Below are 14,832 nucleotides of genomic sequence, written 5' to 3'. Positions count from 1 at the left end.
GTCCAAAACATACAGGAAATCCAGCACTCAATGAGAAGATCAAACCTAAGGATAATAGGTATAGAAGAGAGTGAAGACTCCCAGCTCAAACGACCAGTAAATATCTTGAACAAAATCATAGAAGAGAACTTCCCTAACCTAAAGAAAGAGATGCCCATAAACATACAAGAAGCCTACAAAACTCCAAATAGATTGGACCAGAAAGAAACTCCTCCCATCACATAATAGTCAAAACAGCAAATGCACAAAATAAAGAAAGAATATTAAAAGCAGTAGGGAAAAAGTCAAGTAACATATAAAGGCAAACCTATCAGAATCACACCAGACTTTTCGCCAGAGACTATGAAAGCCAAAAGATCCTGGACAGATGTCATACAGACCCTAAGAGAACACAAATGCCATCCCAGGTTACTGTATCCTGCAAAACTATCAATAAACATAGATGGAGAAACCAAGATATTCCATGACAAAACCAAATTTACACAATATCTTTCTACAAATCCAGCACTACAAAGGATAATAAATGGTAAAACCCAAAATAAGGAGTCAAGTTACACCCCAGAATAAGCAAGAAACTAATCGTCTTGGCAACAAAACAAAGAGAAGAAAAGCACACAAACATAACCTCATATCTAAATATGACTATAACAGGAAGCAATAATCACTATTCCTTAATATCTCTCAACACCAATGGTCTCAACTCTCCAATAAAAAGACATAGATTGACAAACAGGATACACAATGAGGACCATGCATTCTGCTGCCTACAGGAAACACACCTAAGAAACAAACACAGACACAACCTCAGAGTGAAAGGCTAGAAAACAATCTTCCAAGCAAACAGTCAGAAGAAGCAAGCAGGAGGAGCCATTCTAATATCGAATAAAATCGAATTTCAACTAACAATCATCAAAAAAGATAAGGAAGGACACTTCATATTCATCAAAGGAAAAATCCACCAAGATGAACTCTCAATCCTAAATATCTATGCTCCAAATAAAAGGGCAACTACACACATAAAAGAAACCTTACTAAAGCTCAAAACACACATTGCACCTCACACAATAATAGTAGGAGATTTCAGTACCCCACTCTCATCAATGGACAGATCATGGAAACAGAAATTAAACAGAAACACAGACAGACTAAGAGAAGTCATGAACCAAATGGATTTAAAAGATATTGATCGAGCATTCTATTCTAAAGCAAAAGGATATACATTCTTCTCACCACCTCATGTCCAAAAATTGTCCAAAATTGACCATATAATTGGTCAAAAATGGGCCCCAACACTTACAGAAAGATAGAAATAATCCCATGTGTCCTATCATACCACTACAGGCTAAAGCTGGTCTTCAAAAACAATAAGGGAAGAATGCCCACATATACGTGAAAGTTGAACAATGCTCTACTCAATGATAACCTGGTCACGGAAGAAATAAAGAAAGAAATTAAAGACTTGTTAGAATTTAATGAAAATGAAGTTACAACATACCCAAACTAATGGGACACAATGAAGTCTGTGCTAAGAGGAAAACTCATAGCACTGAGTGCCTCCAGAAAGAAACAGGAGAGAGCATATATCAGCTGCTTGACAGCACACCTAAAAGCTCTAGAACAAAAAGAAGCAAATACACCCAGGAGGAGTAGAAGGCAGGAAACAATCAAACTCAGAGCTGAAATCAACCGAATAAAAACAAAAAGGACCATAGAAAGAATCAACAGAACCAAAAGTTTGTTCTTTGAGAAAATCAACAAGATAGATAAACCCTTAGCCAGACTAACGAGAGGACACAGAGAGTGTGTACAAATTAACAAAATCAGAAATGAAAAGGGAGGCAAAACTATAGAATCAGAGGAATTCAAAAAATCATCAAATCCTACTACAAAAGCCTATACTCAACAAAAGTTGAAAATCTGCAGGAAGTGGACAATTTCTGAGACAGATACCAGTACCGAAGTTAAATCAGGAAGAGATAAACCATTTACACAACCCCATAACACCTAACGAAATGGAAGCAGTCATTACAGGTCTGCCAACCAAAAAGAGCCCAGGTCCAGAAGGGTTTAGTGCAGAATTCTATCAAACCTTCATAGAAGACCTCATACCAATACTATCCAAACTATTCCACAAAATTGAAATAGATGGAGCACTACCGAATTCCTTCTATGAAGTCACAATTACACTTATACCTAGACCACACAAAGACCCAACAAAGAAAAAGAACTTCAGACAAATTTCTTTTATGAATATCAACACAAAATAATAAAATTCTGGCAAACTGAATCCAAGAGTACATTAAAAACATCATCCACATTATCAAGTAGGCTTCATCCCAGGCATGCAGGGATGGTTTAATATGAGGAAAACCATCAACTTGATCCATTATATAAACAAACTGAAAGAACAAAACTACATGATCATTTCATTAGATGCTAAGAAAGCATTTGACAAAATTCAACAACCCTTCATGATAAAAGTCCTGGAAAGAATAGGAATTCAAGGCCCATACCTAAACATAGTAATAGCCATATGCAGCAAACTAGTTGCTAACATTAAACTAAATGGAGAGAAACTTGAAGCAATCCCACTAAAATCAGGGACTAGACAAGGCTATCCACTCTCTCCCTCCTTATTCAATATAGTTCTTGTAGTTCTAGCCAGAGCAATCTGAAAACAAAAGGAGATCACGGGGATACAGATCGGAAAAGAAGAAGTCAAAATATCACTATTCTCAGATGATATGATAGTATATTTAAGTGATCCCAAAAGTTCCACCAGAGAACTACTAAAGCTGTAAACGACTTCATCAAAGTGGCTGTGTATAAAATTAACTCAAATAAATCAGTAGCCTTCCTCTACACAAAAGAGAAACAAGCCGAGAAAGGAATTAGGGAAACGACACCCTTCATAATAGACCCAAATAATATAAAGTACCTCTGTGTGACTTTAACCAAGCAAGTAAAAGATCTGTACAATAAGAACTTCAAGACTCTGAAGAAAGAAATTGAAGAAGACCTCAGAAGATGGAAAGATCTCCCATGCCCATGGATTGGCAGGATTAATATAGTAAAAATGGCCATTTTACCAAAAGCGATCTACATATTCAATGCAATCCCCATCAAAATACCAATCCAATTCTTCAAAGAGTTAGACAGAACAATTTGCAAATTCATCTGGAATAACAAAAAACCCAGGATAGCTAAAACTATCCTCAACAATAAAAGGACTTCAGGGGCAATCACTATCCCTGAACTCAAGCAGTATTACAGAGCAATAGTGATAAAAACTGCATGGTATTGGTACAGAGACAGACAGATAGACCAGTGGAATCGAATTGAAGACCCAGAAATGAACCCACACACCTATGGGCACTTGATTTTTGTCAAAGGAGCCAAAACCATCCAATGGAAAAAAGATAGCATTTTCAGTAAATGGTGCTGGTTCAACTGGAGGTCAACATGTAGAAGAATGCAAATTGATCCATGCTTATCATCCTGTACAAAGCTTAAGTCCAAGTGGATCAAGGCCCTCCACATCAAACCAGATACACTCAAACTAATAGAAGAAAAAGTGGGGAAGCATCTCTAACACTTGGGCACTGGGGAAAATTTCCTGAACAAAACACCAGTGGCTTATGCTCTAAGATCAAGAATTGACAAATGGGATCTCATAAAACTCCAAAGCTTTTGTTCGGCAAAGGACACTGTGGTTAGGACAAAACGACAACCAAGAGATTGGGAAAAGATCTTTATCAATCCTACAACAGATAGAAGGTTTATATCCAAAACATACAAAGAATTCAAGAAGTTAGACTGCAGGGAGAGAAATAACCCTATTAAAAAATGGGGTTCAGAGCTAAACAAAGAATTCACAGCTGAGGAATGCTGAATGGCTGAGAAACACCTAAAGAAATGTTCAGGGGTTGGGGATTTAGCTCAGTGGTAGAGCGCTTGCCTAGGAAGTGCAAGACCCTGGGTTCGGTCCCCAGCTCCAAAAAAAGAAAAAGGAAAAAAAAAGAAAAAGAAAAAAAAGAAAAGAAATGTTCAACATCTTTAGTCATAAGGGAACTGCAAATCAAGACAACCTTAGATTTCACCTCACACCAGTGAGAATGGCTAAGATCAAAAACTCAGGTGACAGCAAATGCTGGCGAGGATGTGGAGAACGAGGAACACTCCTCCATTGTTGGTGGGATTGCAGACTGGTATAACCATTCTGGAAATCAGTCAGGAGGTTCCTCAGAAAATTGGACATGGAACTACCTGAGGATCCAGCTATACCTCTCTTGGGCATATACCCAAAAGATACCCCAATATATAGCAAAGACACATACTCCACTATATTTATAGCAGCCTTATTTATAATAGCTAGAAGCTGGAAAGAACCCAGATGCCCTTCAACAGAGGAATGGATACAGAAAATGTGGTACATCTACACAATGGAATACTACTCGGGTATCAAAAAAAAAAAAAACAATGACTTTATGAGATTCACAGGCAAATGGATGGAACTGAAAAATATCATCCTGAATGAGGTAACCCAATCACAGAAAAACACACATGGTATGTACTCATTGATAAGTGGCTATTAGCCCAAATGCTTGAATTACCCTAGATGCACAGAACACATGAAACTCAAAATGGATGATCAAAATGCGAATGCTTCACTCCTTCTTTAAAATGGGAACAAGAATACCCTTGGCAGGGAATTGGGAGGCAAAGTTTAAAACAGAGGCAGAAGCAACACCCATTCAGAGCCTGCCCCACATGTGGCCCATACATATACAGCCACCAAACTAGTTAAGATGGATGAAGCAAAGAAGTGCAGGCTGACAGGAACCGGATGTAGATCTCTCCTGAGAGACACAGCCAGAATACAGCAAATACATAGGCGAATGCCAGCAGAAAACCAATGAACTGAGAAGGGGACCCCTGTTGACAGAATCAGAGAAAAGACTGGAAGAGCTTGAAGGGGCTCAAGACCCCATATGAACAAAAATACCAACCAACCAGAGCTTCCAGGGACTAAGCCACTACCCAAAGACTATTCATGGACTGACCCTGGGCTCCAACCTCATAGGTAGCAATGAATAGCCTAGTAAGAGCACCAGTGGAAGGGGAAGCCCTTCGCCCTGCCAAGATTGAACCCCAAGTGAACGTGATTATTGGGGGGCAGTTGGTAATGGGTGGAGGATGGGGAGGGGAACATCGATATAGAAGGGGATGGGGAGAGGTTATGGCGTTGTTGACCTCGAAACCGGGTAAGGGGATAACAATTGAAATGTAAATAAGAAATACCCAAGTTAATAAAGATGGAGGAAAAAAGAAATGTAAATACTTAAAATATTCAATAAAAATTTTTAAAATTACAAAAAAAGAAAGTGAATAGGTTGAGGTGTGAGCTTGGAACAACATTCACTTCTACAAACTAGTCTCTGTGGTGTGAGAAAATACTCTGCAGTCTACAGAAAGAGAAACCTGAACAGCAATCCAGCCTCAAAATCCTCAACCTACAATCTGCCCAACTTGCAAGATGTGCTGTGGCAATGATGGCGCAGAAATTGTGGGAGTGGTCAACCAATATTTGGTTTAACTTAAGGCCCACACCATAAAGTGGACTCCCCAAGTCCAACACTGCCTGGATGGCCAGGAACCACATACTGGATAACCCAAACACAACTGAAAACAATCAATGAAATAATTCCTTATTGAATCCTGCTATACTCGTAGATCAATGCCTTGCCCAGCCATCATCAGAGCTTGCTCTAGCAGTTTATTGGAGTGGATACAGAGACCAATAGACAGACATTATGTCAAAAGAGAGAATCTAAATTTGAGTTCTCCATCATGTCTCTGCTATTAGAAATCAGGAAACTGTAGAGACAATCTTTTGTGTACTGAATGTCAATAAAATTTGATGGCCTATTACCTGAGTCAGAAAATAGAGGGTAACATTTCTGATATGGAGAGAACTATGGGATAGAATCAGTCACAGGAATAGATTCACCCTGAAATCTAAGGAAACAGACACATAAAACTGAGGAGTGGCATCCAGCCATGGGGAGCACACAGAATAGAACAAATGTGTGTTATAAATTGTGAGCTGTTTGGGAAGTGAACCAAAGCTTATGGCCTAGGTATTGAATAACTAAGTCTCAGAGTCATTTTTTTCTGGGAACAAAGGGGTCCAATGGAAAAGCTCATGGCTATAAGGAACTCCATGGAAGTTGGGGATAAAAGATTGAGGAAATAAGAGGGCATGGAGGATACCAGGAGAACATGACCTACAGAATCAACTAAGCAGGGTTCACCCTGCATGGGTCTGCACCAGATCTTCTACATGTATGGTATGGGCTATTAGCTTTATGAGTTTGTTAGACTCATAATAGTGGTAGCAGGTGTACCTCTGGGTCTTTTGCCTGCTCTTAAGAACCATTTTCTCCTATTAGGTTGCCTTGACAGTCCTCAACATCAGGTCTTTTGCTTTGCTTTATTGTATCATATTTTGTCATGCTTGGTTGATGTCTCCAAGAGGACTACTGTTGATGAAGTGAAATGGAGGGAAAGTGAACTTGGGAGAAAGAGGAGGTGGGAAGAAACTGGGGGAGTGGAGGGGGGAAACTGTAATCAGGATGTATTACAGGAGAGATAGTAAAGAAAAAGAAGGAAGGAAGGAAGAAAAAAGGAAAGGAAGGAAGGAAGAATGAAAGGAAAGAAAGAAGGAAGGAAGGAAAGAAAGAGAGAAGAAAGAAAGAAAGAAAGAAAGAAAGAAAGAAAGAAAGGAAGGAAGAAAGGAAGGAAAACATAATTAGTAATTCTGATATCTTTGAAAATATAGTCCACATTCACCATTAATAGAATACAAGAATAACTGTCCTATGTAAATAGGAAGTAATTTAAATATCAAGGGAAAAATTGAATACCGTCTCTTCATCACATAAAAAAATTTAATAAGAAAAAATTGTCAGTGTTATTTCCATGCAATATGCTGAACTACTACAGATATTATCATTACTTTATAATTTTATAACATATTATTGCATGTTGCATCAATATTTTACTTTGATTCATAAATATTAGAGTAATAGTAATAATTTTCATTTATGAATGGCCTAAAACTGCCTAACCAGTTGGTGAACAGATGGCAGTTAACTATTAAATCTACATATTTAGCATTTACATTTACATTACATTATTTAAAAAAAAGAGCAGAATTATCATAACTTATCTTTAAGTGTCCCAAATTCTAAATGCTAGAAATCCCAATATTTTTTGAAATCCCAAGTTTTAACACTGTCTATTCTGTTTTTCACATTGAAATTAATACCCAGATGACTGTTTCACCATCACCTACAAGCTCTACTCAGAGAGGTCCTGAATCAGTACCTCCAGAGTTAGCTATTCTATATTTTAAGTGATATCACCCAGGCTGCTTTGCACTCTACAAACATTGCAAACAAATAGAAAATTTCCAGGAGGTGCCACATTTTCCAGAAGCAAGTTACAACGCATGCCACATTCTTGGTCCCAGAAAAGGGTGTGTTCAGACTGAAAAGAATTCTAATGGCAACCACTAAGCCCTGAATGACTACTTGTTCCTATCATTTTTTATATTGTTCAAACACATAACTATTTTCTGGATATCAGACAGACATTAATTGTTCACAGAAAATAGATTTGTTTTCCCATTCTACATATACTGCATGGTTAAGATAGGTGAAGAAAATCTCTAACTACTTCATTTGGTTTTCCTCCAGTCATTAACTGAAGGTATAAAGAAGGAAAAACTGCAACTTTGCCACACCATAATTTTCATTCTACTAACAGCCTCTAATATTTAAATAGACACACCACAATGTCTCATGTTATAATTTCTGACAATGACATGATGAAAAATACATCTAGTCCTTCAAGCTTAGGTAACAAGTTTCAATCCTCTACTGTATAGGGCATGCCTAGCCATATTTTTCACTTAAACATTGGACCACTTACCTATCTTTGAGTTCTGCTGGGAAAACCAAATGTATACTTACATTCCTCAGAGATTTGCTGATGTCCTTAAGATCTATCTGAAGAATATTTCCAATGATAGGAAGAGGTGTGGGGCCAGGAGGAAGGTTTCTTCTCTGAAAATTCTGCTTCCACAGTGAAAGGAGAAGCAGACATGTTAGAAAAAGCCCCAGAAACACACCTAGAATCATTGCTTCCTTCTCTTCTTAAGATGTGACTGTACACACAACCAAAAGCTTATATAATGAAATCTGCCAATACATCTGTGAGTTTCTGATACAAAACAGACCAACCAGAAAGAACACTTAATCTCTCCTCCCATTGGACTTTGTTCTAACATAGTGATAAGTAAAGTGCTGGCTCCTTTGCTCTCATTTATGCTACAGAAGATCCTGTAGATTGTGTAATGGGTTGGGTTTGAAAAATTTAGGTGAAAGGGTTTTCTGATATGTAGCCACAAATGAAAAAGAAACAATAAGGATATTTCATGATAGAAAATTGGAAAGTTTTGGAAAATTCTGAATTCTCAAAGTTAGCAAACAATTAAGGACTTCTAATATTAGAAAAGTTTTATATTTTATATAACTGGCAAATAAAAAGAAATTTTACATTGTATAAAACATTGACTATTCTTTCACAATAACACAATGAGATGAGTTTTCCAATAATATGCTAACATTACAAAGACACTAACAGAAAAGCGCAAATAACATATACTGTCAATGATAATACAATAAGTTTTTAATTAAACTAATGAGGATAATTTTTATCATAAGACAATTTTAAGATAGATATATAGATGATCACATTTTATATTTCAAATATGGAAAGGAACTTTCTGTCAGGAAACCTGTCATTCTAACACAGCTCCTAGATATCGAGTATATTTAAATTAGATCTGATAACCACTGTTATTCAGTATTACTTACAGATCAGAATAATCCCATCAACTAAAATATATACCACAATAGAAATTACCCTATTATACTTCTTCTGCTCTTGTTATAAAGCCAGAAGTACCACATTAAATACACACCTTTTATTACTTCGAGTAATACAATAAGATATTTTCCCAAACAAAAAAAAACTAAAAATCAATCTTCTTTCCATAATGAAGAAAGATTGAACCTCAGAGAACTTGGATACAGCAAGTTAGAAAATTATAGGTTTCAAAATGTTATTTAGATATATTAATTATGTCATTTTCACAAATAAAATTAAATAATACACAATGGAAAGCAAACTTGCCAACTAGAAGCAATAGAAAATGAGTGTTGTACTTCAAATATAAAATACCCCCATGGGCTCATGTATTTGAATACTTGGTTTTCTTGGAGGAATGATTTTGAAGAACTATGAATTCTTTTTGTCCAAGGAAAATGTTACTTTCTTATGGATACTTGAGCAGGAGGTGGGGTTTTATAGCCTAGATCTACCATTGCTGTGTGCTTTCTGTTCCAACAAGGTGTGAAAATTGGAGGTATCCCAGTTAGACACTCTCGCCATCAGGCATCATCTTTCCCTATGCCTTTCCCTACATGGTGAACCAAAACCCCTCATTCTATGAAACAAAATTAAGTCTTCCATCCTCAAATTGTTTCCTTCCAGATGTTTAGTCACAACTACAAGAAAAATAACTAAAAGAGAAAGTTTACATACGAAGTGGGGTCATTCTGATACATCTAACTGAAATTCTTAACCTTTGAAATTGGTCTTCTAGAAGACTGTGTAAGAGTTTAGAGATGTAAGCTAAGAATATTTGGAGTGCTATAAATAGAGATTAATAGGGTAATCTGTTAAGAGTTTGGAGGGTGGGAATGCTGAAAGAATGAGAACAGTGGAAGACTATCTCAAGAGGTTTATTATGAGAAACTACTTCTAGGAACTGGGATAGAGGCTATTCCTGTTTTAATTTGGGCATAAAATATGGTTACATTCTGCTTATTTCATAAGAACTTGAGCAAAGTTAGATTCAAAAGTAATAACCTAATTTGTTCAGTAGAGGAAATATCAAGACAGGAGAGCATTTTAGTTGCAGCATGCCTGTTGATCACTGCTCTTATCTCAGTAAAAGAGAACAGCGCATGGGACAGAACTGTATGAAAACATTTTGTTTTGTGGAGAACAAATGGGAGCCAGCTTAACATAGCATTTATTTGATGGGTAAAGCTACTAATATGATGTAATTGGAAAAGATATTGCCATAGCAAATTAGAAACTAGGACCTCTGCACTGAGACAATAAGAAAGATTCCTTGGGAACAAGATACCATCCATCAGAGGTTGTAACTTGTAAGAATACAAATTCACATGAAATTAGGGAACCTAAACTGAGATTTCTGCAACAACTTTCATCTCAAAAAGCCTTACCTTTGAAGCATTTCCCAATGGTGAACCTCAAGAGAACAAAGATGTCACTGCGTATGTGGCACAAAAATTCCTGTAGTTGGTCTTGAGCTGCTAATAAAACCTGGTGACATTACCTACATGGTAATAGCCTTACAGGTATAAAATACAAAGTTGGGGAGTTGCAAAGGCTTGCCCCATGGCACCAAACAACTTCACACATGAAGTAATGTTTGACAGTATAGAATTCTATACACTAAATAACAAAGACACCATTATATAAAGCTGAGAAGATGAGCCATATGTAGTAAAGAAGATGTCATGTTGTTGTTACTGCCAGTACTTTGGGACATTTGCTGAAAGGGCTATAAATATAAATGTGTAGATGATCACAGACAGTGCAGAAGATAGACTTGAACAGTTGTGGCTACCTTATGCTGTCAAAAACTGATTCTATCCTGAGCCCCAGATGCTTGATATTGAGTTGCAGGAATTTTTGATACCCAACTGGATGTTATTTTTGCCTTGTTCTGTTCTTTCTATTTCCTGCTGCCATTCTTCCTTTTTGGAGTGTTAATGTTTACTTTTCGTCAAGCAATATCATAAGAATGTAACTAGGTTTTTATCTAACAGAATTTCTGTTAACAGATTGCCTTTGGTCTCAGAAGGAATTTTAGACTTTAGACTATTGAACAGTGTATGAACTGTTGAAGTCTACAGGAACATTGTGAGTTGTAATAAATGCATTTTTGAATTATGAGACAACCAGGAGCATAGGAATCAGGGTAAGAAGTCGAATTTGAGTGACAGATTTAAACTTCTGCCACAACTTTGTCCAACCCAATCCTGCCCAAAGAGAGCTTGTCTCACAGGAGTGCTGACACACTTAAGATCACAGGCTTACAGGATCATAGGACAACAATCTACAACCAGAAACAACAAGAGCAGCTAACACCAGATGATGAGAGGAAAGCAGAAAAGTATAAGGAACAAAATAACAAGACTATTTTGCATCATCAGGACTCAATTCTCCTACCAGAGCAAGCCCTAGATATGGCAAGAAAACTAAGATTCTGATTTAAAACCACATATCATGATGACTATAAAGGAGTTTCAGAAGGACATAAATAACTCCCTTAAAGAAATACAGGACAACACAGGTAAAAAGGTAGAAGCTCTTAAAGACATATAGGAGAAAAACAACAGCACAGGTGAAGGACTTGAACAAAACCATTCAAGATCTACAAATGGACAAAGAAATAACAAAGGAAGACAACTCTAAAGATAGAAAACCTGGGAAAGAGATCAGGAGTCATAGATGCAAGCACCACCAACAGAATAAAAGAAAAAGAAGAGAAATTCTCAGGTGTAGAAGATAACTTAGAAAACATTGACAAAACACTCAAAAAACATTCAAAATGCAAAAAGGTCATAGGAAATCTAGGGCACAATGAAAAAACGAAACCTAAGGATAATAAGTATCAAAGAAAGAAAGGATTCCCAAGACAAAGAGACAGTAAATATCTTCAACAAAATCCATCCAACATATAGTCACCAAACCCAGACACTATTGCCAATGCCAAGAAATACATACTGACAGGAGCCTGACATAGCTGTCTCCTGGGATGCTATGCCAGTGTCTGACAAATACAGAGGCAGATGCTCCCATCTAACCACTGGACTGAAAATGAGGTCCCCAATGGAGGAGTTACAGAAAGGACTGGGGGAACTGAAGGGATTTGCAATTACATAGGAAGAACAACACCATCACCAACCAGACCCACCAGAACTTCCAGGAACCAAACCACCAACCAAAGAGTACACATGGAGTGACCCATGTTCCAGCTGCGTATGTAGCAGAGGATGGTCTTGCTGGGTATCAGTGGGAGGAGGGGCCCTTGGTTCTGTGAAGTCTCAATGTCCCAATGTACAGGAATACCGGGGTGGGCAGGCAGAAGAAAGTGGGTGGATCAGTGGGTGGGCGGGTGAAGGAGCACCCTTATAAAAGCAGGGGGAGAGGGTATGGGATAAAGGGTTTTCGGAGGAGAAAGCAGGAAAGGAGGATAACATTTGAAATGTAAATAAAGAAAATATCCAAAAAAAGAAAAGAAAAAAAAAAAAGAAGAAAACTTCCCTAACCTAAAGAAAGAGATGCCCATAAACATACAAGAAGCCTAAAGAACCCCCAAATAGATTGGACCAGAAAAGAAATTCCAACCACCATATAATAATCAAAACACCAAATGCACAAAACACAATAAAAATATTAAAATTGGTAACAGATAAAGGTCAAGTAACATATAAAGTTAGACCTACCGGAATTACATCAGACTTCTCAACAGAGACTCTAAAACCCAGAAGACCCTGGAAAAATGTTATATAAACCCTAAGAGAACACAAATGTTAACACAGGCTACTATATCCAGAAAAATATCTCAATTATCATAGATGAAAAAACAAGATATTCCATGACAAAACCAAATTTACACAGTATCCAAATTAAGAAAATCAGAAAAGAAAGGGGAAATATAAGGCCAGAAACCCAGGAAATTAAAAAAAGTCATCGAATCCTACTATGCAGGCCTATACTCAAAAAAACTAGAAAATCTGGATGAAATGGATAATTTTCTAGACAGATAAGAGGTACCAAGGTTAAATCAGGATCAGATAAGCCATCTAAACAGTTCCATAACCCCTTAAAAATAGAAGCAGTCATTAAAAGTTTTCACACAAAAAAACCTGATGGGTTTTAGTTCACAATTCCATCAAACATTCAAAGAAGACCTAATATCAATACTCTTTAAATGATTCCGCAAAATAGAAACAGAAGGAACACTATCCAATTCATTCTAAGAAACCAAACATAGAACCAACAAAGAAAAAAACTTCAGAACAATTTTCCTTATGAAAATTGACCAAAATACTTAAGAAAATTTTCACAAAAAAAATCCAAGAACACATGAAAATGATCATCCATCATGATTAAGTAGACTTCATCCCAGGGATGAAGGAATGATTCCATCAATGTAATCAGCTACTTAAACAAACTCAAAGAAAAAAACATATGATCATTTCACTAACTTCTGAGAAAGCATTTGACAAAATTCAACAGCCCTTCATGATAAAAGCCTTGGAAAGATCAGGAATCCAATGCCATTACCTAAACATAGTAAATGCAATATCCTGCAAACCAGTACACAATCTCAAACTAAATGGAGAGAAACTTGAAGCAATGCCACTAAAATCAGGGCCTAGACAAGGCTGACCACTCTTTCTCTACCTAATCAATATAGTGTCAAAATCTACCCAGAACATTAAGACAACAACACAAGGTTAAAGGGAAACAAACTGGAAAGGAAGAAGTCCAAATACCATTTGCAGATGACATGATAGAATACTTAAATAACTCCAAAAATTCTACCAGATAATTCCTACAGCTGATAAAGGACTTCAACTAAGTGTCTAGATATAAAATCAGTAGCCTTCATCTACTCAAAGGATAAACAGACTGAGAAACAAATATTTTACGTTATTAGTGACTATTATGTAGGAAAAGACACCCTACATAATAGTCACTAATAATGTAAAATACCTGGGTGTGACTCTAACCATGAAAATGAAAGATCTGTATGAAAGAACCTTAAGTCTCTAAAGAAAGAAATTGAAGAAGATCTCAGAAGATGGAAAGACCTCCCATGCTCATGGATTAGCAGGATTAATATACAAAAAAAGGCCAACTTTCCAAAAGTAATCTACAAATTCAATGCAATCACCATGAAAATTACAACTCAATACTGCATAGAGTTAGAGCAACTATCAAGTTCATTTGGAATAACCAAAAACCTAGGATAGCAAAAGCTATTCTCAACAATAAAAGAATTTCTATGGAATCACCATCCCTGACCTCAAGCTGTACTACAGAGCAAGAGTGATAAAAAACTACATAGCATTGGTACAAAGACAGGCAGGTAGATCAATGGAATAGAATTGAAGACCCATAAATGAAGCCATACACCTATGGTCACATGATCTTTGACAAAAATATTAAAATCATCCACTGCTAAAAAGACTTCATGATCAACTGGTGGTCAGCCTGTAGAAGAATACAAATTGATCAATTCTCATGTCCTTATACAAAGCTCAAATCCAACTGAACCAAGGACCTCCATATAAAACAAGATAAGTTGAATCTAGTAGAAGAAAAAGTCTGGAAAAGTCTCAAATACATAGGCACAGGGAAATTTTTCCTGAACAGAATACCAATGGCTTATGCTGTAAGATCAACAACCAACAAATGGGACCTCATAAAATTGAAAAGCTTCTGTAAGGCAACAGACACTGTCAATAGGACAAAATGGCAACCAACAGACTGGCAAAACATCTTTATAAATCCTACATCCAATAGAAGGCTAATATCCAATATATACAAAGAACTCAAGAAGTTAGACTCCAGAGAATTAAAAAACCCTATAAG

The 14,832-nt window shown here is 36.7% G+C and overlaps 1 protein-coding gene across 2 annotated transcripts in view; it reads right to left on the bottom strand.

Annotated features, from left to right (window-relative positions):
• The window catches only part of Cyp2c66 (cytochrome P450, family 2, subfamily c, polypeptide 66), a 94,794-nt gene extending 86,554 nt beyond the window's left edge, over window positions 1-8,240 (bottom strand). For both annotated transcript variants that reach the window (XM_087609343.1, XM_087609339.1), the window contains exon 1: window positions 8,037-8,240. In XM_087609343.1, coding sequence (XP_087465469.1) covers window positions 8,037-8,204 — 168 coding nt within the window. In that variant the 5' untranslated portion in view covers window positions 8,205-8,240. The remainder of the gene's footprint in view (window positions 1-8,036) is intronic.
• Window positions 8,241-14,832: the final 6,592 nt, after the last annotated feature.

The sequence above is a fragment of the Rattus norvegicus genome, chromosome 1 (genome assembly GCF_021556685.1).
Source record: "Rattus norvegicus strain SHRSP/BbbUtx chromosome 1, alternate assembly SHRSP_T2T, whole genome shotgun sequence".
Lineage (NCBI taxonomy): Eukaryota > Metazoa > Chordata > Mammalia > Rodentia > Muridae > Rattus > Rattus norvegicus.
This window is presented reverse-complemented; position numbering and strand designations above follow the sequence as displayed.